The sequence below is a fragment of the Prionailurus viverrinus genome, chromosome E3 (genome assembly GCF_022837055.1).
Source record: "Prionailurus viverrinus isolate Anna chromosome E3, UM_Priviv_1.0, whole genome shotgun sequence".
Taxonomy (NCBI): Eukaryota; Metazoa; Chordata; class Mammalia; order Carnivora; family Felidae; genus Prionailurus; species Prionailurus viverrinus.
In genome coordinates this window covers 41,207,472-41,230,319 of record NC_062576.1, presented here as the reverse complement: position 1 = coordinate 41,230,319, position 22,848 = coordinate 41,207,472, and the positions used below count along the sequence as shown (strand labels likewise).

Genomic DNA, 22,848 nt, shown 5'->3' with positions numbered 1-22,848 from the left:
GACTGCTCGAGGGGTCACAATACACACCCTGAGCCCTCCTGCACTCTCCTCGGGGTGTGTGGCTCCACTCGCAGCATGGAAACCCACGACCACGCGGGTCCACCTGCCGCCCTGCGAGCCCCGTCAGGCCCGTCGCGTGCGTCCGCTCTGGGAGCGTCACGGGTCTCAGAAGGCAAGCAATTTGTTTTGCTTTAAACAGTCAGGCATGCCGCAGACGAAGTAAGAACAGGAAGCGGTCTTTCACGCTGACCCGCGGACTCCGCTCTGGGCTCCACACGCCTCCCGGAGGCCGGGTCTTCCCTCCCGTCCCTCCCGGCCACCCGGGGCAGGGAGCGTGCCTCGGCAGCACCCAGTCCCCGACACAGGGCCCTGGCTCCCGGCTTCCATTTGAGGCGCCCGCTCACCGGCCCTGAGCCCTCAGGGCCGCTTCCAGACCCGTGTCCAGACCCACCTCTCAGGACTCTCCCTTTCCCTCGGTCGGCACCACCCAATGGCGCGGGAGACACAGCTTCCTCCCCGCGCACGCTGCGTGGACTTCCCCGGGCTTCTTGCACCTGTACAGTCGTGTCTCCAACCAACGTGGGGACGTCGCCACCTGCCCCTCGTGCCGGGGTCCGCACACGTGCCGCCAGCCTCCGAGCTCTCCCCTGGGTGCCTGAGCTCTGCGCGGCCTGGGGGGGCTCTAGGCCCCGCTCCGTGCCACCGTCACCCAGCCCCTCTGGGAAGTCCTTCATTTCACACACCGTATTTTCCAGTTCTCGACTTTCCGTCTGCTTCTTTCCTCATCTCGTCGGTTTCTCTCCTGAGAGCTCTTCTTCTCATTCTTCAGGGCCTCAGTGCAGTCACCAGTCCCCGCAGCTGCGCTGGGCTGGCCTGAGGATGGCCTCTGTCCACGATCGATTCCCTCCAGGCCGGGCCTGCCGTCCTGGCCCGTTGCTCCTCGTGTGGTTGGGGGTCGTGCTGGGGCGCCGAGGGCGGCACGGTGTGGGGTGTGTGGCTCCTCACGTCCCCTTGGAGCGCGCTGACGTGTCCGTGTATCAGCAGGTGAGAAGGTGAGACCCACAGGTGGGCTGTGCTGGGCCCTATCCACCGGGGACCCCTTGCCTCTGAACAAACACTAGCCACGCGCTCACGGTGGGTGCAGCACTACCGGCACGGCATGGAATCACTGCCCGACGTCCTCCCCTTACCGAGCAAAGACATCGGGCCGCCGCGGGCTGTCCCATCGCCTTCAGCCCTGGGTGAGCTCCTCCTCTGCCCAGGGGTGTCCCGGGCACTCAGCGCGGCCCGGGGGGGAGAAGGGTTGGCCTGCGGGACGGCCTGGCCTTCACCCAAGGAACAGTGTTGATCTGTGAGGACACTGCGCTCGCTGCGGTGGGGCCACTCGAACGGCCGTCTGACGCTGCCTTCTACCCACAGCACACCCCAATGTCACGAGTCCCCAGGTCTGCACCGGGCCGGCGCTCCGGGCACGGAAGCCGGCGTGAGCCAGGACTCCAGGTTCGATCACAGACATCGGCCAACGTGGTGACAGACTCTCAGGCGAGGCGAGAGGCAGAAAAAGCGCACGGGTACATACCCCACACACATGCCAAACTCCCACGGCGTTGCTTTCTGATTTCCACTTACCAAACGAATACCTGAAAAACAGAAGAAGAAACATGTATTAAAATTTTGCCTTGCTTTGTCAAAAAACTTACAAGACTAAAGCATCCTGCTACCCAGCTAAGTAAAGCCCACTTCAGTGACCCCAGGACACCGTGGGTCAGGTCACAGACCCCATGGGCACTAAATGTGGGGAAGGTGGGCATAAGGGGGACCCCCTAGGTGCTACGTGTGTGGCCAGAAGCCCTGTCTGCCCAGGCCCTGCCCCATATACGGGGTCCCAGCCCATGCTCACAACAGGCCAATCAAGAAATCTTTTAGGGGGGCACTTGGGTGGCTCGGTCGGTTAAGCGTCCGACTTCGGCTCAGGTCGTGATCTCACGGTTTGTGAGTTCGAGCCCTGCGTCGGGCTCTGGGCTGACAGCTCAGAGCCTGGAGCTGCTTCAGATTCTGTGTCTCCCTCTCTCTGCCCCTCCCCGACTCATGTCTGTCTCTTTGTCTTTCTCTCAAAAATAAATAGAAGTAAAAAATAAATCTCTTGGAAAAAGGAAATGTAATAGTGGATATCTGGCAGTAAATAATTTCTGTACATAGTCAAACACCATGGAATGTCATACCCCAGAATCAGAAAGTTTGAAGGGCACCCAGTACCCCGAGCACAGATTATCAGAAAGGGGTCCCTACAAGGAAGGGCGGGCTTCACTGTGGAGTGTGTGCCCAGGCGCAGGCTGCTGCCCCCACGGAACAGAAATGGCCCCATTCCGCTCCCTGAACCTCCCAGAACAGAGGCAGGAGTCCGTGTCCGTGCATCAGCTCTCTTTTCAGTCAGTGCTCCGTCAACGCATCTGGGCCCCAGGCAACGTTCAAGGCGGACGTGGGTGGTGGGGCGCAGCCAGGGCGGCTGGTGGCGGGCCCTGCAGGGGGCTGCTGCGTTTAGGACAAAACGAGGCTTGCATCGTCCACCGTCCGGAGGGAGCGGCCACGCAGCACGCCCTGTGGCACCAACCGTGACCCCCGCACCCCCCGCGGCCCTCTGGCATCTGCTCTGGGCGCTCTTTGAAGTGCAGGCTCTGTCCTCTCTCTCCAAGGGACGTGGCAGAGGCGGCTTCCTCCGCAGGAAGGACCCCCTGAGCCTCCCCGATGCCGGTCCAAGTTTTTGGAGATAATCCTTTCTTCTCTGGGGGCCAGGAAGGTGGGGAGAGAAAGGGACGGCTGCACAGCCATCCTGACTCGCTACAAAGGGCCCTTGAGGAGTACTGCCAAAGTAAAGCGCAGATAAAAGGATCGGAAAGCCGACGTCGTGGAAAGTTGATGCTGGGGGGCAGCTGGAGTGAAGTCACGGTCGGGGCTCCCAGGGTTCTAGCAGGTTCCAGCGTCCGAGACAGAAAGAGCCGCGGCAGCGAGACCCATCTGTAAAACCACTTAAACTCATGCAATAGCGGCTGCTGAACTCTAGCTGTCTTGTCACACGTCGCCGGTTCCCGGGACGGTGAAGTTCCAAGAGCAAGAGGGCAGACACCCAAAGTCCCCACTGATGTGACCGGGAGACCCGCTTCCCCTGCAGAAGCCTCCCAGTACCCAGCTCCCCGCCCCACACTGGGCTGTGTGCCCGGACTCGGACAAACCGACTTTACTGCGGACAAGGTCACCCAAGGGACCTCACCGGGCGGGGAGGGTCAGCAGCGGCACAGATGAGGCTCGTCAGTGGCACTGACCACCCGTGTGATGTGACGAGACGTGACGTGACGAGATGGGTGTGCGATCTCCGTGGCCTTCTCCCTGAACCCACAACCCAGCCCAGTCGCGAGAAGAGCGTCAGACGGGTCCCGACCCACAGCATCCCTGACCAGTCCTGTAAGCTGGGGGGTCAGAGACACTGTCCCGGCCCAGAGGAGCCTAAGGGGATGTGACGCCCAAATGTCCTGTGGCTCCTGGGGGAGGGGGATCCTGGGACAAAAGAGGTCAGTATCAGTCTGACAAGGAAGAGGTTGACAATACACGAAACTGGGTGTAGGGTGCCCAGGAGCTCCCCGTACTGTTCTGCATTCTGTAAACCTATAGTTGTTCCAAAGATGAAGCTTATCACATTAACAGGAAAAGCTGAAGTAGCTAGGCAGAAACCCAATCTGTGCCCGTCAGCCAGGAGAGCCGCATCTGGCCTCGCTGGGTCCTCAGCAGCGAACAAAACCGTGTGCGGCAGCCGCAGGCCAGGCCCTGGGAGGGACCACACGGCTTCCTTCCACTGGACAGAACCTCTGGGGCCCTGGGCACTGTTCGAGGCACACAAACTCAAGTTCTCAGCAAGGACGGCACGGGCGCACGGTGGGCTCAGACGTGTGCATCAAGGCCCAGGCGTCTCAGGACCAGGAGGCACGGGCTCGGCAGTGGGGGATGGGGGTGGGGCGGGGGCTGCCTGCCGGTCGCCTAATCTGAGGCCCCTTCTAGCTCCATCCGCTCCCAGGGCACCACCTCCTGTCTCTCCCTGACAGATGATGCTGTACCTGGTTAAACAAATGGAACCGAGAGGTCATCTCTGCCCCTAACCACACAGTCTCAGGGGCGGGGACACCCTCACACCGCTCCTGTCCCAGAGCACCAGGAAATCAAAACCTGCTCCGGCCACACTCCATGGCTGGTGATGGAGAGGGGGCCTCCACAGCCGCTCAGCACCCCTGCACGTGTGTCCTTGGAAAGCCTGAGCCCCCACGCGGGCTGGTCCTGCATCCCTATCGGGGGCCTGCTGGCCTGGGGACGCCCTGACTGCTGGCAAGCTCTGCAGGGGCATGGGGCCCCTGGTGCTGAGCCGCTTCCCTAGTTCCTCCCGCGGAAAGAACACAGTCCTGGGCCCAGTCACCTTTCGCGCACTAGGAAGGCCCACCGGGCACCTGCCGCATCCCTCCCTCTACTCAGCGGAGGCACAGAAACACAGGAGCTCCCGCTTTACCTGCCTGCCGGCCAGCAACACCCCAAAAAAGTGGAGGGAGTCACACCCCCTGCTGCTGCCCGCCACAGCCCACTGGCTCCCAGGCCCACCTTCCTGGGGCTTGGGGCTCCCCTTCCCTATCAGGGGCCGCAAATCCTGGCCCCCAGGGCCCAAGAAACCCATTGGCGCCAGCCCAGGTCTTCACCGTGAGGCTGGGGGGGAGGGGGCGGCCGGGTAGATGGAGATATCACGACTCCTCACCTTAGATTTGCCCAACCTGTGAAAACAGCATCTCTTAACTGCCCGGAACTGGAGCAGTGGAGACCCAAAATGAAGCAGACACGTGCCCTTGACAAAACACCCTGCCGTGCGCATCGTGAACACGGGGCCACGCTGGGTGCTGACGGCACAGGAAGGTTCTAGAAACACTTGCAGGTAAAATCGTGAGGATGGGGGACGTGCGGAGAGTCAGAGGCCCGGGTCTGCCCGGGTCCTGTACAGTGGCTGAGCATCCCACGTGGCAGCGCTGCCTCAGCCCACAGCCCGCCCCACGCCTGACCACAGGCCATGCGGATGCAGGACCTGGAGCTCTGGGAGACGGCGCCCCGGAGCACGGACCCCACGGCAAGGGGCATGCCACCAGCTCGCCTGCGCCCCGGTCCCTCGTTCCTGCCCCCGCGTCCCCAGTCCCCCTCCCACGACGCCTGCTGCGGCCACAACATAAGGACTTCACGTGATCAGTGCTCCACTCCCCGAACCCGAGGGCGCGGGCCACTGATCTGCAGAACACTGACCGCCTGGAAGGGAGCCACTCTCCCTACGACGAGATCTCCGGTCGCTGCCACCACAAAGTGGATTCAGCAGCTCCCACCTGACACGCGGTGTCGGGAACGAAGTCGGGAGAGCGGGCAAAGGGCAGTCACGGTTCCAGAACATGCCGGGTGCCGCGTGAGGCTACCTGGCTCCGCCCCACGACAGCCACCTCGGGGGACTCCACGTGCCACCGGGCAGGAGCAAACGTGGGCAGGCACGGGGCCGTGGTGCCTGTGGAGAGGCACCTAGTGCACCTGCCGGCACCTCCCTGCCTTGGGGGGAGGGGCTTCCCGTCCCCACCACGGGGCGCCAGCTGGACGCCCGCAAGACGTTTTGCCAACAGCGTCCATGATCTGCGTATCTCACCTCAAAGAAATATTCTTTTTCCCCAACTTTAAATAAATGGGACATGCAAAGAACGGTCTGTGTCTAACCGTCATTTGGGGTGTCACGAAAAAGAAAACCTGTTCCCCCCGTGTGGGGTCCTCACTCGGTAAGTTTTCAATGTCACTCTGATCCCAAAACTATCATCCGTCAGGGAAACCCGAGCCAAGGGTGGAGCTGGAAATACCTCGGAGGCGGAGGGCGCCTGAGTCCCGCCAGCCACCTCGCCTGGGTGCAGGTGCCCGTGAGCCCCACGAGGCCCCACATCTGTGCCACAGCAGCGTGCAGCTCGGCCGTGGACACTGGCATCACGGGCATGGTAGGTAAACCACTGGTCTCCGCTGACAGATTTTGTTTTCTTTTTCACTTTTCACCTAAAACATCTCATGCACCATTTCTGAGAAAATGTAGTTTTATTTTATTTTGCACATTTTTTTTTACACGTCCAAGGGAAGGAGAACAAAATAGCTTTTCCAGTGAGAAAAATACAAGACTACTTTTGTCCACACATCCCAAAGTGGTTTTCAGAAATTTAAACATGGGGTTGATCCTCCTTGGCCACATTCTACGCCATGACTAGGAAATACTTTTCACAGTTCAACTTTCTCTGGCTGCCAGGCACAAGAAGGCACGCCCCAAGCCACGTGTCCCAGAGGAAGCGTGTCGCCCTCTCCGGTCTCTGCAGCGGGCGCTCGAAGTGTGGAACTCCAACCGCTAGGATGGGACAGAGGGGCCCAGAACGCTCCCTTCTCAGGCGTGGTTTAAAATCACACGTCTCAAAACACAGCAGCCTCTGAAGACGAAGCAGGAAAAGCCAGCAGAGCACACCTCTGTTGGTAAACACCCCCGGCCAGGAGACCGGGGGCAGGAGGGAGGCACCGGGGCGTCGGACCTCCGGGAATCCCCCAAGGGGAGGAGCAGACGGGCGAGAAGGACACCTCATGCCGCACAGCCGCTTTGCAGCTGCTTGAAGCAGGAGGCACGCGGGACGGTCCCCCGGACCCCGCGCGGTGTCGGCGGGTAACACATCATCAGGAGGGCCCCGGGGGTGGGTGTGCAGGGTGACCGAGATGCGTGGCCTTCTTCCCCGCAGCCCGGATTTGCAGGAAGGGCCTCCCGCTGCACACTAAGTGCTACCCATCCCTGCCCGACCCGGTGCAGTGCTAAGCAGGGTCACCCACAGCCAGGAACGGGCCGGGCAAAGGTCCAACCCAGACTCCACTCAAAGAGGTGCGCACCTGCCCACAGGGAGCTGCGAGGGGCCTGCCGGACAGACCCCGGGCAACTGCCACAGCCCTGGGGTGACCGTTCGAAATCCACCTGCGAGACAGCACTGAAGGTCAGGTCCACGGGCACAGGAGCAGACTGTCTGGGTTAGAACCCAACCCTGGGAAGACCGCACAAACTTTTCCATCCTGGGCCAGCGCTGCGAAGACGGCTGGGCCACCGGACTACACTCTTCGCCCAGAGGACAGACGACTCCTCGGTCAGAACACCGCAACAGACGCCCCAGAAGCGCTTCACCCCCTCCATGTCCACACAGACGCGGATGTCCACGTCTAATTCAGGCAGGTCTACACAGACACCAACGCTCCGTGTCTGCTTCCTGTATGTCTGCACCGATACCCTCCCTCCCTCCCACGCGTGCACACAGACACCGACGCTCTGCCCTGGCACTTCTCAGAAAGCTCTGGGTTTTCCTCTGCTAGGCGAGTCTTCCCTTCCCCTCGGGCCCAGCACCGGAAAGACGAGGGGGATCCCTCTGACCTGCTCAAACACCCCTCGGCCCCCCAGGGCCACCCAACTTCCCGGACCACAGGCCGCCCTGGGACACGGCCTCTTCGTTCCCGCAGGCCCTCCCCAGCCTTCCCGCCTCTGTGGAGCTCCACTGCCCCTCCGACCGCTTGGCCCGGGAGCCCGCTCCCCCGACCCCTCGGCGGGGCCAGCCTCATTGTGGTTCCTGGCACTAGCTGCTAATCGTTCCTCCTGAACAAGGAAGAAGCTGGAAGAGCAGGAAAAGAAACAGCTTCCAAGTCAAGACCCCCCCCCCCCCCCGCCCCCAGAGCACTCCCAGAGGCCCACACGGAGACCCTCCCTCCATCCACAGGACGCCTGGCCGCAGGAGGCTGACATCAGGGTCTCTGGGGTGGCCGTGCCACTCCCAACAGACTCGTGATTATTCCCAGAGAAGAAAGGCCCTGGGAATGTGACTGACTGGCAACCAGCAGTCTCTGCTCCCGCCTAATTGGAATTGTGATGCTCCCCTGCACTCATGTTGAGAAGAAACCTTGCTTTCTTTCCGTCTCCCCAGCTGCCGGGAGGCTGGCTTGCTCCGCGGCCCGTGACATCCCCAGGACGCCGCGCTGAGGCACGGCTGGCCTGCGGGACTCCAGGGCTTCTGACTTACCAGATCTGTCCCACGTTGACCAGGGACATGTAGAGGACCCAGAGAGTGGCCATGAGCACCACGTTGGCACAGCCGGTGACCAGGACGACAGACGAGACGCCCAATCCGAGGAGGGCGAGGGCATCCAGGTTGGCGTTCATGCGCGACCAGTCCAGCAGCCAGAGCACGGTGGGCGCGTAGCTCACGGCCTCCCAGCCTCCCCGGCCCCGGAAGTACCGCCGGACGCTCTCCAGGTACGCCCGGCAGGGCAGCAGGCCGCGGTCGCCGATCAGCTGCTTGTTCTGGTGCAGAGCCACCAGGAACGCCACGACTGGAAGGAACAGGGCAAAGGACCGTGAACAGGAGCACGGCTGCGTGCGGACACCCGGGGGAGGGGGCGCGGCCGGGCGGGCAGACGAGGCCGGGTCTGGGCAGCGGCTTGGGATCAAAGCAGGGATGCGAGGGGTCTGAGCGTTTCTCACAATCCTGGGGGCCATGCCGGAAGGTCCGGTCTGGGGAAGCCACGGAACGCGCGGAACGCGCGGAACGTATGCAAGCGCACGCGGGCTGCGTCTCCTTGCACCTGTGGTACGCGCGTGCACGAGACACGCCCTAGGCGAGTGGCCGGTTAGCGGCCCCAGACTGCACTCCGTGTGTGTCGTCATCACACGCGTCCGGACCACCCTGGGCCTGGAGCTCACGCTACGGCTCACGTGTAAGTCACGAGCACCGTGTTCAAATCGCTGGTTTCTGACAAGCCCCGCTCCTACGAGAGCACGTTCGCATCCTCTGGACTCGAGCGTCTGCACGGAGACACCACGGGATGGGGGAGAGAGCACGGAACCCCCGCCTGCACACAGGAAGGCGAAGGGGAGAGAGCCGGGTCACAGGTGGCCACAGAGCAGTTCCACGCAGACACCACGGGACCCGTAGACCCCCGACACGAGCTGCACTCTGTAAAAAGCTCCACAGTGCTGAATGTCCAGGGTGAGGACCACCGCGTCATGGGGCAGGGGTGAGGCCGGAACACAGCGGCCCTGCCTCACGGGGCAGGGGTGAGACCGAGGGGGAGAACGGAGCACGGCGGTGGCGGTGGCTTAGTTGCCGATTTTGCACACACTGGCTAAGGCTCCCGGTGTCACGTTCAGGTTGGGACCACGTGCGACCCTAGTCTACGGCAAAACCAGCAGCAATCAGCTAAAGCGTCAGAAGGGAAGTAAGGAGGAAACAGCACGAAGGCCAGGAGACCCCGGGAGTGCACTCACATGGACGTGCACCACACAGAAAGTGGTGTTCTAGTACTTGGAGACTCAGATTAAGTCCCGTGGGACGGCAAATAAAATTGTAAACAATTCTACATAACGAGTACAGATACAAAAATGGAATCCGAGAAGATGCTCAATTAACCAAAGAGAAGGCAGGAAATGAGAAAAAAAAAGAAACAACAGAAGAAACAAATAGAAAACAACTAGCCCCACGGTAGATTTTAATCTGTCACTCTAAATGAGAGTATTCTAAACTCAGCAGTAAAGACAGAAATTGTCAGACTGGAGAAAAAAGCAGGACCTAAATCTATTCTATCTACAAGAAATCCACTTTAATTTTTTTAAGTGTTTATTTTTGAGAGACAGAGAGAGAGAGAGAGAGAGACAGAATGAGAGAGGGGGAGACACAGAATCGGAAGCAGGCTCCCCACTGTCAGCACGGAACCTGACACAGGGCTCCTGAGAGCCACCAGATCACGACCTGAGCCGAAGTCGGATGCTTAACCGACCGAGCCACCCAGGCTCCTCCAAGAAATCCACTTTCAATTTAAACACGTACGTAGTTTAAAAGTAAAAGCACAAAAAAGATACATCACAAAAACATTAATCAAAAGAGAGCTCATGGCTGTATTAACATCAGACAAGAAACGTAAAAACAATAATACGAGGGACAAAAAAGGACATTGCAGATGATAGAGGATCAACACGTGGACACAACAGGATTAGATGTGCGTGAACCTACCAACAAAACTTACGTGCTTAAACTGCCCTTACTTACTACATACAAGTATATACTCTATACACGTATTCACTGACTTGACCTAACACATGCTGATCGCTATATGTATAAAAAATTTTGCAAGACACGCCAATGTGACATCTTTAGAACACTCTACCCAACAGCAAAATAGGTATTATTTTCAAGTATATGTGGAACATTCACTAAGACACTCCACGCTGTGAGCCATGAAGCAGATAAAACATAAAGAAAAGAGCTAAACTCTAAAAAACATGTTTCCAGCACAGACAGAATTAAACTAGCAGTCAGCCACAGGATGTTATCTGGAAACCCACCCAAATCTTTGGATATTATACCACACACCTCTAAACGGAGGTTTTAAAAGCACAAGCAAGGGGCACCTGGGTGGCTCAGTTGGTTGAGCATCTGACTTTGGCTCAGGTTATTTTCTCACGGTTCATGAGTTTGAGCCCTGTGTCGAGCTCTGAGCTGACAGCTCAGAGCCTGGGGACTGTTTCAGATTCTGTGCCTCCCTCTCTCTGCCTCTCCCCCACTCACGCTCTGTCTTTCTCTCCTTCAAAAATAAACATTAAAAAAAAACCCACACAAACAAAATTATAAGATTTATTTTTTTTAATTTACATCCAAATTAGTCAGCATATAGTGCAACAGTGATTTCAGAGTAGATTCCTTAGTGCCCCTTCCCCATTTAGCCCATCCCCCTTCCCACAGCCCCTCCAGGAACCCTCTGTTTGTTCTCCATATTTATGAGTCTCTTTTGTTTCGTCCCCCTCCCTGTTTTTATATTATTTTTGTTTCCCTTCCCTTATGTTCCTCTGTTTTGTCTCTTAAAGTCCTCATACGAGTGAAGTCATAGGATTTTTGTCTCTCTCTGACTAATTTCACTGAGCATAATACCCTCCAGTTCCATCCACGTAGTTGCAAATGGCAAGATTTCATTCTTTTTGATTGCTGAGTAATACTCCATCGTGTATATATTCCACATCTTCTTTATCCGTTCATCCATCGATGGCCATTTGGGCTCTTTCCATACTTCGGCTGTTGTCGATCGTGCTGCTATAAACATGGGGGTGCACGTGTCCCTTCGAAACAGCACACCTGTACCCCTTGGATAAACGCCTAGTAGTGCCATTGCTGGGTCGTAGGGTAGTTCTATTTTTAGTTTTTTGAGGAGCCTCCACACTGTTTTCCAGAGTGGCTGCACCAGCTTGCATTCCCAAAAATTATAAGATTTTTTAATTGAATGAAATTTGAAAAGACAACATATAAAAACTTGCAGGATGCTCTGGAAGCACCACTTCAAGGAAGATTTACAGTAAAGTGCTCATGTCAGAAAGACGGAAAGTCTTGGGGCACCTGGGTGGCACGGTCAGTTACGTGTCCGACTCTTGATCTCAGCTCAGGTCTTGATCTCGCAGTTGGTGGGATCGAGCCCCGCGTCAGGCTCTGTGCTGACAGCGCAGAGCATGCTTGGGACTCTCTCTCTTGCTCTCTCTCTGCCCCTCTCCTGCACACGTGTATGTACACACACATGCTCTGTCTCAAAATAAATAATAAATTTAAAAAAAAAAGAAAAAAGAAAGATAGGTCTCAAATCTAAAGTTCTACTTTATCAAAAAAAAAAAAAAAAGCAAATTATACACAAAACAAGCAGGAGGAAAGAAATCTTTAAACACCTAAGAGTGGAGATCAATGAAATTGAAAACAAGAAAAAAATAGAGACCGTCAGTAAAACAAAAGCTGGTTCTTCGAAAAGATGAACATAATTGATAGACCTCTAGCCAGACTAATGAAGAAAAAGAGAGAAGCAGTATCAGGAACCAAGAAGGGAACATTGCTACGGGTCCCACACACGTTGCAAAGATAATACAGGAATATTACAATCTCTTGAGGACCATAAATTCAGCAACTTAGATAAGACAGACCAATGACTGGAAACACACAAACTACCAAAACTCGCAAAAGAAGAAACACGGGTAGTAAATCACAACTGCAGGCCAGAAATGCAACACGAGTTCAATACTCAGAAATCAATCAGTGTGAGTCCCTGCGCTAACAGACTAAAGAAGAAAAACCATGCGATAATGTCAACAGACACACAAGAAAGCACGTGACAAAATTCAGCATCCACTCATGATAGAAACTTGGAGCACAGCAGGAACAGAAGGGAACCTCATCAGCCTACACAGTGGCTACGACAAACCGACAGCCAAAACCAGACTTGGCGACGGGTGCTTCAGCGCTTTCCCCTGAGGGTCTGGAACAAAACAAGGATATCTCACCACCCTGCTCAATGGTGTGGAGGAAGTCCTAGTTCATACGGTGAGGCAAGGAAAAGAAGTCAAAGTCGTAGACTGGAAAGAAAGAAAGAAAACTGTCTCCATTAACGCTTGATACGATTGTCTACGTAGAAGATTTTTTTTTTAATTTTTAACGTTTATTTATTATTGAGAGACAGAGACACAAAGAGCGTGAGCAGGGGAGGGGTAGAGAGAGGGGGAGACACAGAATTCGAAGCAGGCTTCAGGCTCTAGGCTGTCAGCACAGAGCCCGACGCAGGGCTCAAACTCACAAACCGAGAGATCATGACCCGAGCCAAAGTCAGTCGCCCAACCAGCTGAGCCACCCAGGCGCCCCAGAAGATTTCAAAAAATATACCAAAAAAACCCCTCTTGGACCTAATGGATGAGTTTATCAGAGTCACAGAATACAAGGACCATACATAAAAGTCAGGTGTATTCCCATATGTCAGCAATGAACCGTAATCTGAATTTTTTTAGTTACAACGAATAGCAAGGAACCCTAAAAAAGTGCACAGCTATAACTCTAACGAAATACATGCAGAATCTGTATACAGATTCAAACAAAAATTGATGAAAGGAATCAAAGGTTTAAAAAAATGGAGAGAGACATCGTGTTCGTGGATTGAAAGATTCAGCATTACGAGGATGCCACTTGTCTCCAGCCCGATCTCAGATTCAATGCACTCGCAGTCAGAATACCCAGCAAGCTCTTCTGTGGATATTGACGAGCTGATTCTCAAATGAACATGGAAAAGCAAAGGACCTGGAATTGCCAGAAGAGTTCTGAGAAAGCGCAAAATTGGAGGACTCCTAGTACCCAATTTCAAGAGTTACTGCAAAGCTACAGCAGCCAAGACAGTGTGGTACTGGCAAAAGGAGAGACACAGAGTCAACGGAACAGGACCGGGGGTCCAGGCACAGACCCACACAGATACAGCCGGCTGATTTTTGACGAAGGTGCGAAGAGTGTTTAATGGAGAGAGACGGTCTTTTTGACAGATGGTGCTGGAATGAATGCTTGACCATGCGCAAGAGCACGAACCTGGACGCACGTCTCACGCTTGGAACAAAAATCTACTCACAAAAGACCCCAGACTAGATGTAATCTGTGGCTTGGGTGTGGCAAGGGGGTTTCGGACACAACACCAGAAGCGTGACCCATGAAAGGAAACCGCAGGTACGCTACCTTGTCAAATGAAAACCTTCCACTCTGTAAATGATACTGTAAAGAGAAGGAAAAGACAGGCCACAGGTTGGGAAAACATTTACAAAGCGCATAAAGCACCTGTAAAGGACTTGTATCCAGAATATTTAAAGTACCGTTAAAACTCAACAATATGGAAACAACCCAATTTTTAAACTGGGCAAAGAATGTGGACGCTGAAGTCACCCGTTGCACACAAATAAGATACACAGATGGTAAATAAACACAGAAAAGATGCTCAGTATCATTTATTGGGGGAAACGCCCGTTAAAGCCACAACGCAACATCACCCCTCACCCACCGGGACAGCCAAAGCCCAAACACTGAAAATGCCAAATGCTCCAGACCATCCAGAACCACGGACGTTCGCTGCTGGGGAGAAGGGAAACTGGGTGCAGCCACTCTGGGCCACGTCTTATAAAGCCGGACAGAGCACAGGACCCAGGAATTATATTCTTACCGTGCTCACCCACGTGAACTAAAGACATCTGTCGACACAAAACCCGCACCCGGGCGGAGCACACAGGAGCTGGGTTCATAACTGCCACCGTGGGAAAGAGTGGAGACCCCCACCCCCGGCGTCGGAACGCGGGAACGGGTGCGGCACGTCCCTGTGCGAGTCCCGTGTGCTACGGAGCAACACGGGAGGGAAGACGGGGAGCCGCCGGCTCCCCCAGCCGCTCGGGCGGAGCGGAAGCGCCCTTTGCAAAGTACCGGAATCCAGACGCCAGGGCCACATCCCGCGGGATCCCGCGGACTCTAGCAGAGGCAGAACTGCAGGGCAGACCGCGGACGACAGCGATGCCCCAGGGGCCGGTGGCCGAGGCAGCGGTCTGCGCGCACAGGGGCGTCAGGGGGCGACGAACGTCCAGGCCCGGGGTGACGGATAAGCGTGCATTTGTCAAAACCCAGAGAACCGCGTGTCACAGAAAATGAACTTTAATGTTTACAGACTAGCGAAACGAAACGGCCTGGAGGTCAGGGGACGCCAGGACGGAACGCAGACCGTGCCAAATGACCGGGACTCCGCAACGCTGAGTGCACGGCAGGGGGGGGAGGGTAGGAAGGCTGCCCTAAGGAACTCTGGAAAAGGTGCTGAGCAAAAACCGTGGGGACAGAAGGCAAAGGAACGGTCTGTGCACACCGGCGTCTGGTCCGTTTTTCTCACGGAGGAGAGCAACTGCGAAACCGCTTCGCAGGTGCGCGGAGCTGAGAAAACAGATCCGCCAGGCGGGTGGTGGCCCGGACCTCACAGCAGGGGACGAGGAAGCTCGGAGGAGCGAGGAAGCAGGGGCGCCCGGGCCCCGCGAACCGAACCGGGCCGGCATCCGGGCCGCCGGCGCCGATACACGTCACCCTCCGCAGAGATTGAGACGCACGCGCAAGGAACCGGCCGGATGCGCGTGAGCACGTGCACACCTGACCCGCTCCTTCCGGAAGCAGCGGCACCGCTCTAGTGACAGCATTCCCGGCTCCCAACGCCACTCTCCGGTGAAGAAACCACAACTGGAGAAACGGCTGGTTGTCGGGCCGGGAACGGACAGGGGCCGGCAGCAGTGTGCGGCAGCGGCGGCCGGTCCCGGCGCACCGGGACACACGTGAGGCACGCAGGACCGTCGGCGCCGCCAGAGCCCGACAACCCGAAGCCGCGATCAGGAACAGCCTGCGCCCGTAACCCGAAGCGCACCTAACGTGAGGAGAGGAGACAGAACCCTTCCCAATGGAGGAGCTCCAAATGATACATGGACAGGGGCTGGCGGGGCTGCTGGGGGGGCTGGGGTCTCCCTCCCCTGGGGTCGCCTGACCCAGAGACCAGCTTCCAGAGGACAGAGAAGGTACGGGAAAATGCACCCGACACAGGACACACCTGGAAACACACCTCCACCAGGCGATCCAGGTCAGCATCACCTGTGGGGAGTCGTGAGGACTCAGACACCCGATCTGGTGACGAGAAGGCCACCTCCCCCCCATGACCCGTCTCATCACGAGAAACACCAGATCAACCCAGCGTGAGGGACACTACCAAATAAGTGACCAGAACTGCTCAGAACTGTCAAGGCCACGAAGAGTCAGGAAAGGCCGGGAGACTGCCACAGACCCCAGGGGACAAAGCAGACGAGGCGGGGTGTGCAGTGTGGCCCAGGAGGGGCCCTGGGACTGGAGGGCTCTGGTGGGAAACCCCAATAAAGTCTGGAGTAGGCTTAATAGTTGTTTTTCTTTAATTGTCTTGAAAACCCGCTCTATGTGGCTCACCGCGGTGGGAAAAGAAGGGAGTCCTGACCCCTGACAGGACAGGGGCCAGGGGGGTGGGGCGCTGGTGGTGGAAGGGGCCAAAGTCACCTGAGGACAAAGGCCCGCCGCCCCCAGCCACAGAGAGCACACCAGCTCTCTTCTCCCTCACCTGCCTCCACCCAGGGCAGGAGCCGCCTAGTCCACATGCCCCGGACCCTCAAGGCCACATTCACCGGTGCTCCCCCAGGTGGAGCCCGGGCCCCTGCTCCCCCCCATCTCTTCCCGGGCCCGTTCCAGAACACTGGGGCTCCTCTACAGAGGGGCCTAATTAGCAGAGGCACATGCTTCCTCCCAGGAACCACAATTCACACTCCACTGCCACGAAGGAAAACAATTTGGGCTCACCAATGAGCTTTAGAATTTCTTTTTTTTTTTTTTTAAGTAATCTTTATGCCCAACGTGGGGCTCAAATTCACAACCGCACCAAGAACCCCACTCAAATTCACCAAGAGTCAGATGCTGTATCGACTGAGCCACCAGGTGCCCCTGGTCTCACCAATTAGTTTTAAAAAGCAATTCTAAGCAAGAAGCATAGGAAAATTCCTACCTTACCTATCAGGAAACAATGAACATAACTTGGCTTAATATTTCAGAAAAGGAAACCTATTTCAATTTCCGCTCCTGTTACAGAAATGGCTAAGTAGAAAGAAGCTAAAATTTCAAAATACCATAACATCTCAAAGCTAAACCAACCAACTGAACCTAGAAAGGCTTAGTCAACCCCCACTGCAGCCCAGGAAGGCAGGAGTCAGCCTCCCACCCCCAACCTAGGAAGGCAGAAGACAGCCCCCCATCCCCTAGGGTGGGGAGGGTAACCGAGAGAATGATCTAGAAGTGACCAGACTACCTAAATATGCATTATCAAGGATGTCTTCAAATGTTTTCTTTAAAAAACAAAAAGAAAAAAATTTCTCTGCCATTCAGATGAATCTCTAGAAGATTATAGCAGAACCATCCCCCAAAACGCCATTCTCCGCTGGCTGGTTCTTAATGACTGTGGTCACATTGCGGGTCTTGGCACAGGAACACCCAGGGCTTTTTCTTGACAGGCGGGAGCCGTAGACAGCTCAGAAACGGTGGCGGTACCTGTGTCTGAAACAACCTGGAGGCGTTTCACAGAGAACATTGTAAAGTCAAGCGAGCATCTCGTTAGAATCTGAGCGGCCTGGAGGACAGAGAAGAGCTCGCTTCCGTGATCTTTCAGAAAGAGTGAAATCTTGGAACAACACAAAATGATGAGGGATTTCTTTTGGTTCCGTTTTCCTTCCTCGAAATTTCCAAAGAACAGCTAAGAGTTCTGGAAGCACGATGCACGTGCCGGCCTTGCTGCCTCCATCCAGCTCGATCTCGGGCGCCGGCCGTGCTGCTAGAGCCCAGGTGAGGCCTCAAGCATCCCGATAAGGAGCGCAACAAGCTACTGCCTTTATTTATTTCTTATTTTAAAGAGACAGTGTGAGCGGGGGAGGGGCAGAGAGAGCGAGAGAATGCCAAGCAGGCTCTCTGATCAGTGTGGAGCCGGATGTGGGGCTCCATCCCATGGCCCTGGGACCACGACCGGAGGCGAAATCAAGAGTCGTGTGCTCAACCGACCGGGTCTGCCAGGCGCCCCGATACTGGTTTTAGAAAGTGCAGTTCCGACGCGCCTCACAGTACTCAAGGAGTTGTTCGGGGGCAAGAGGAGAGCTCTACCTCATGTAACCGAAGTAAGGGAAGCCGACAAAGCAAGTGCCCACACGTTCACGACAAGCATGAAGTGGGTAAAGCAAAAGCAGGAATTAGAGTTGGACCAAAACCAGCCTTGAGACCCTTTAGAAGCAGGATTTTCAAAGACATGTCATTCCAGGGACTCCCCGGTAAGGGTGTGGAACTAAGGAGGTGTGCTGTCTGCTCACAAGTGACAGTCCCCTGTGCCCGGCACTCAGAGCCCCCTCTGGACGCTCAGCTGGCCAGGGCGTTCACATCTTCTCCATTACACCCTCATGTAGCTTCGTGAAGCAGCTTCTCCAGCCAAGTGGGGAGGCTTCATGGGACAGGGGTCCCTGAACGGGGCACGTTTGAGACCCACTGGGATGTTCAGACAGACGTGGGCCTAGAGGCAGCAGACTGGGCAGGGTCAGAGGACCAGCCCAGAACTAGGGCAGGAGTCTCAGAACAAATGAGCACAGAGTCCCCTGAGAAAGAATGAGCAAGGGACACTCATGCAGATATGCCGATAAGTCACAAGGACCCAGAGTGAAGATGGCAAGGCAGCAGAGACTCTAAAAACTTCCAGAGGAAAACACAAGGTACTCAGATGCTGCCGGGGAGGAAGAAATGCTGATTTGGCCTTGGTCCTGGGGTCGGGAACTTCCCGAGTGCGGGGGCCGAGAGGAGCGTCTGCTGTTGTGTATGACAAGCCCCTTTCAACCTGACCTGGGTTCCCACCAACCAGGTGACCCTTGGGGCTTGGAGGCTAGTGGCCGGGGGACCCAACCTGTGATTAGCAGGTGGGAGACCGAGCTGAGCACCCAGGACCGATGATCTCATCAACCACACTTGTGTCACGGGGCCTCCACAAAGACCCCCAAGGGAAGGGGCTCGGGAGCCTCCGGGCAGGTGAAAGGACACACGGAGGTGCCGGGAGGGTGGTGCCCCCCTCCCCCCCGCAGGGCCTGGAGGCTCCGAGCCCCTTCCCCACCCCTTGCCCTGTGTGCCTCTTCCAGCCCTGTTCCCGAGAGTCGTAACCTTGACGATGGACCAGTAAACATGAGTGAGGGTTTCCCTGAGTTCTGTGAGCCGTTCTAGCAAATTATGGAGGCTGAGAAGGGGGGGGGGGCGGTGAGAACCCCGACTTAGAGCTGGTGGATCAGAAGCACAGGTGACAGCTTGGATTTGTGACTGGCATCGGAAGTGGGGGTGGTCTCGTGGGACTGGGCCCTCAGCCCGGGGGTCTGCATAATGCCGGGTGAGAGCGTGTCAGAACTGCTTGTGAGGGAAAACCCCCACGCACTCGAGCCCAGAAGCGTGTCAGGAGAAAGAATGAAAGTGTTTCTCGTTAGGCATCTGGGAAAGAGCAGGGGTCAGACTTTGTGAAGACTTATCATCAATCCAAAAAGTTCTGAGAAAACTTGCTTTGACTGGGAATCACAGAGCCGGGCAAATGAGTAATTCCCATGGGTGTACGAAAAACACAGAAAGTTCACCTCCAAATCCTTTCTTGAAAAGTTTGGGGTAAATTTCAGCAAAAAAGAGAGACTAAAAAGAAAAAAGACGGTGATGTGAGATCTGAAAAATTGCGAACACAACCAGGAGAGAGTCGGGGGCCTCTTGGGTGGGTGGCTGGTATCCTGAGTGTCCACACCAAGGGGCTGGAAGCGGCGGGGGATGGGGGAAAGGGAGGGGGGCACGGCTGGAAAAATATCCCACGGGGACAAAAAGCAATGACAGAGACAGTCGGCAAAGAGTCAAGGAAATCCTGTGAAACAGGATAGAAGCAGAAACAAAACTGTGTCCTTCCCGCAAGCTCACAGGTGGCCTAACGACGCTACGGTACGCACTCTCATCAACGTGCGGAGGGTGAAGCACAGGACAGGGGTCAGTCACTTAGCCTTGTGGAGGGTCAGCGGTCCCCAAGAGCTATTATAAAACTCAGCGTCAAGTGAAGTGTGTGGACAGCCCCCCATGGCAACCGGCATCGTGAAAAACCCTGGGACTTCGGAAACTTTACCGAAACCTTCTGGAAAAAGACCAGTGCGGGATGGGTGCCCACTTGCCCGGGGCCATTTCAGCCACAGAACCTCGTCCCTGCAAGATGGGAAACCAGTTCCTTCATACGGCTGAAAAACACTGATTCTACCCCAAATAAGAGAAAAGATGGGGGGAAATGCCTCTGTCAAAGCCAGAGGGTGTGTGCTCGGCACCGGGCTTAAAACGTCGGCCTGACCCAGTAGCTCGGAACCGCCTCGCTCGCGCTGCAAGACAGACCTGCCAACGGAGATCAAAGGCAGCCCCGCTCCTCTGAAAGCCTGAGCCTGGTGCTCTCAAGCTGTGCTCCCTGCCAGCGAAACCACCAGGGTTTTCCCACCGTTACAGGCCCCCTTTTAAACGTCTATTAAAGCTTCCTCGGGTAACAGCGTCTCCACTTTCTGCTAAGTGACAGCTCGAACACACAGAAGGACTGTTTAATCCTGTAGAGGATAAAGCAGCACCAGCAAGAACTATTTTTATAGTAACTTAAAAGAGAGGAAGGCGTGGCTGAACGCGCACACTGGCGACCCCACGGTCCACAAATCGCCCCAGGGTGTTGGGTCACCACTGTGCCCCGAGAGACGGGAAACCCAGACTCGTCCTCCTAGGGCGCACCCCACCCCCCAGTGTTCCTTCCGTGGGAAGGAAGAGCGAGATGCTCAGAGCCCATGGCGCAGTGGAGGCGAGGCGGGCCAGGCCAGGGACCAACACCCTCTGGATCCCCCTGGAAGAGAGCCGGTCTGCTCAGCCGGGCCATCTCAGTCTGGGACTCCCCGTCTCCACCGTTCTCCCCCCACACCCACACTGGTTTGAGAATCTGAGTGTGGGCTCATCCTGCATCTATCTCCCCGTGTAGACTCCTCCACTGCCCGCAGGCTCAGATGGCTTGTGCCCCTTCTGGGTATGGGGACAGGGGCAGGGAGGTGTGCTCGGCGCCTGGGGCGGGGCTGCTGAGGGCTGGGCAGTTCTGGGCCCGGTCAAATGTGGATCTTCCCAAACCCCGCAGGTGAGGCGGAGGCTCAGGCTTCACCTGCCACGGTACAGAGGCCTCCCCGAAGCCACGGGAGCAGAAGTGAGGCCTCGGGCCCAGCACGACCTCCTCGGCTGTGCAGGGGCTGCCTGGGGCCTAGGTGCGGCTCCTGAGTGGGGGGCACAGCATGGGAAACACTGAGGTCAGGCGACTGGGCCGGCACAGCTAGTGGGCGGGAGCTCTGCGGGGGCACCCCTCAGCCCATCTCCTGGGAGTGGGCGCCCCCCAACACTGCCCAGGCTAACTGGGGAACCCAGCTCTCGGTGCGGATAGAGGTCAAGGGGGACCAGGTAAGAACTCACTTGCCAGCACTCTTGCTCCTCCAACTCCACCCCATCGGACCTCACCCAACCCGGCGGGGAGGAGGGGTGCGGAGGGGGAGCTCGGTGTATCCACCTGAAGGGATGCCTGTAGGAGCTGCGTGGGGAGAGAAGAGTCCTGGGGGCCTGGGAGAGGAACGTCCTGGGGGCCTGGGGAGCGTCCCAGGGAGAGGGGTGTCGGGGGAAGAGCCTCCCGTGGGGAGAGGTGTCCCAGAGGAGCAAGGCATCAGGGTGGGGGGGGGAACCGTCCTGGGGTGAAGAGTGTCAGAGGAAAGGGTGTCAGGGGAGGAGCGTCCTGGAGGAGGGGGTGACCCAGGGGAGGGATGTGGGAGGGGAGGGGTGTCAGGGGAGGAGGGGTGTCCCGGAGGAGGCAAGAGTGTCAGGGGAGGGGTGTCAAGGGAAGGCGGTCTGGGTAAGGAGCGTCCTGTGGGGAAGGGTGTCCCAGGCAGAGGGGTGTCAGGGAAGGCACATCTCTGGGGAGAGGTGTCCCAGGCGGGAGGGGTATCAAGGGAGGGACGTCTCAGGGGAAGGGTGTCCCGGGGGAGGGGTGTCAAGGCCGCCGGAGGAGGGGCGTCTCGAGGGAGGGGTGTCCGGGAGGGAGGGGTGTCAGGGGAGGAGCGTCCCGAGGGGAGGAGTGTCCCAGGCAGAGGGGTGTCAAGGGAAGGCAGCCCCGGGGGAGGGGGGGGGGGAGGAGGGGGGACGCGTCAGGGAAGGAGCGTCCCGTGGGGGAGGGGTTTCACGGCAGAGGCTTCAGGGGAGGGACATCTCGGGGAAAGGGTGTGTGGGGGGGTGGGGGGTCGGGGGGTGGGGGGTTGGGGGAGGGGTGTCCCGGAGGGGGGTGAGGGGTGTCCAGGGAAGGCGGCCCAGGGGTGGTGTGTCAGGGGAGGGCCGTCCCGGGGGAGGGGTGCCCCGGGGGGAGGGGTGTCCAGGGAAGGCAGGCCGGGGGAAGGGTGTCAGGGGAGGGACGTCCCGGGGGAGGGGTGCGCCGGGGGGAGGGGCGTCAGGGGAGGGCCGTCCCGGGGGGAGGGTTAGCGGGGGGCACCGTCCCGGGGCCGGGGGCGTCCTGGGGCGGTGGAGGTGTAGGCGCGTGCGCACAGGGGCAACAGTGACCGCAGCCCCGAGCTCCGCGGACTCACAGTAAATGAAAGCGAGGGCCCTCAGGAGCACGATCCTGGTCAGCCAGAAAGTGCCCGTGCGGAGGCGGGCCGGGCAGCCCGTGGGGTCGCGCCCTGACTCCGGCGGAGTCTCAGGCTCGGGGCCCGAGTTCCCCGCCTTCCGCCTCCTCAGCGTCTCCTCGGGCGCCGCCATCGCGGGGCCGCCAGTGCGCGTGCGCGGAGAGCCCCTCGGGCCCGGACGCCCCGCCCACACTGGGAGGCCGCAGCTGGCCGCGCTTAGGGGCGGGGTGCGCGCCCCAGATCCGGGCGCGCGTGCGCCCCACAGGGCGCACGGGGTGCTGCGGCGGAGAGGACGCGGCCCCGGGTGGGTACCTGGGACCACCTGAGTGTACTCCTCCTGGAAAGGGGCTGAGCATTCGCTCATTCACCAGCTCCCGGTGCACTTTCCGGACCTAGGCGACTGCCCTCATGGACCCTCACTCTAGGGTTGTTGGAAAGCTTGGGTCTGGCCAGGCCCAGGGTGGGCCTGGTCAGCGTCCCTGTGAGCGGCAGAGGCCCCTCGTGGGTCCCGCGCTCCCTCGGCGCGTCCCCGCGGTGTATGGAGTCGTATGCCGGCAGAGGAACGGTTGGAGGGGTGGCTTCACCCCAGGGCTCCCGGCTGCCACTGCTCAGGGTGTGTGGCCAGGTGTCCCACAGGTGTCCCTTTCCCAGCCCCTCGTCTC

At 57.6% G+C, this 22,848-nt stretch overlaps 1 protein-coding gene across 8 annotated transcripts in view; it reads right to left on the bottom strand.

The window, feature by feature from the left end:
* Window positions 1-22,347, bottom strand: part of LMF1 (lipase maturation factor 1) — a 93,333-nt gene extending 70,986 nt beyond the window's left edge. For all 8 annotated transcript variants that reach the window (XR_007147661.1, XR_007147662.1, XM_047837737.1 and 5 more), the window contains exons 1-3: window positions 22,148-22,347; window positions 8,133-8,442; window positions 1,630-1,640 (exon numbers count right to left, since the gene is read on the bottom strand). Coding sequence is in view for 6 of the 8 variants with exons in the window: in XM_047837737.1 (XP_047693693.1) it covers window positions 1,630-1,640; window positions 8,133-8,442; window positions 22,148-22,319 (493 nt within the window). In the remaining 2 variants the exon portion in view is untranslated. The remainder of the gene's footprint in view (window positions 1-1,629; window positions 1,641-8,132; window positions 8,443-22,147) is intronic.
* Window positions 22,348-22,848: the final 501 nt, after the last annotated feature.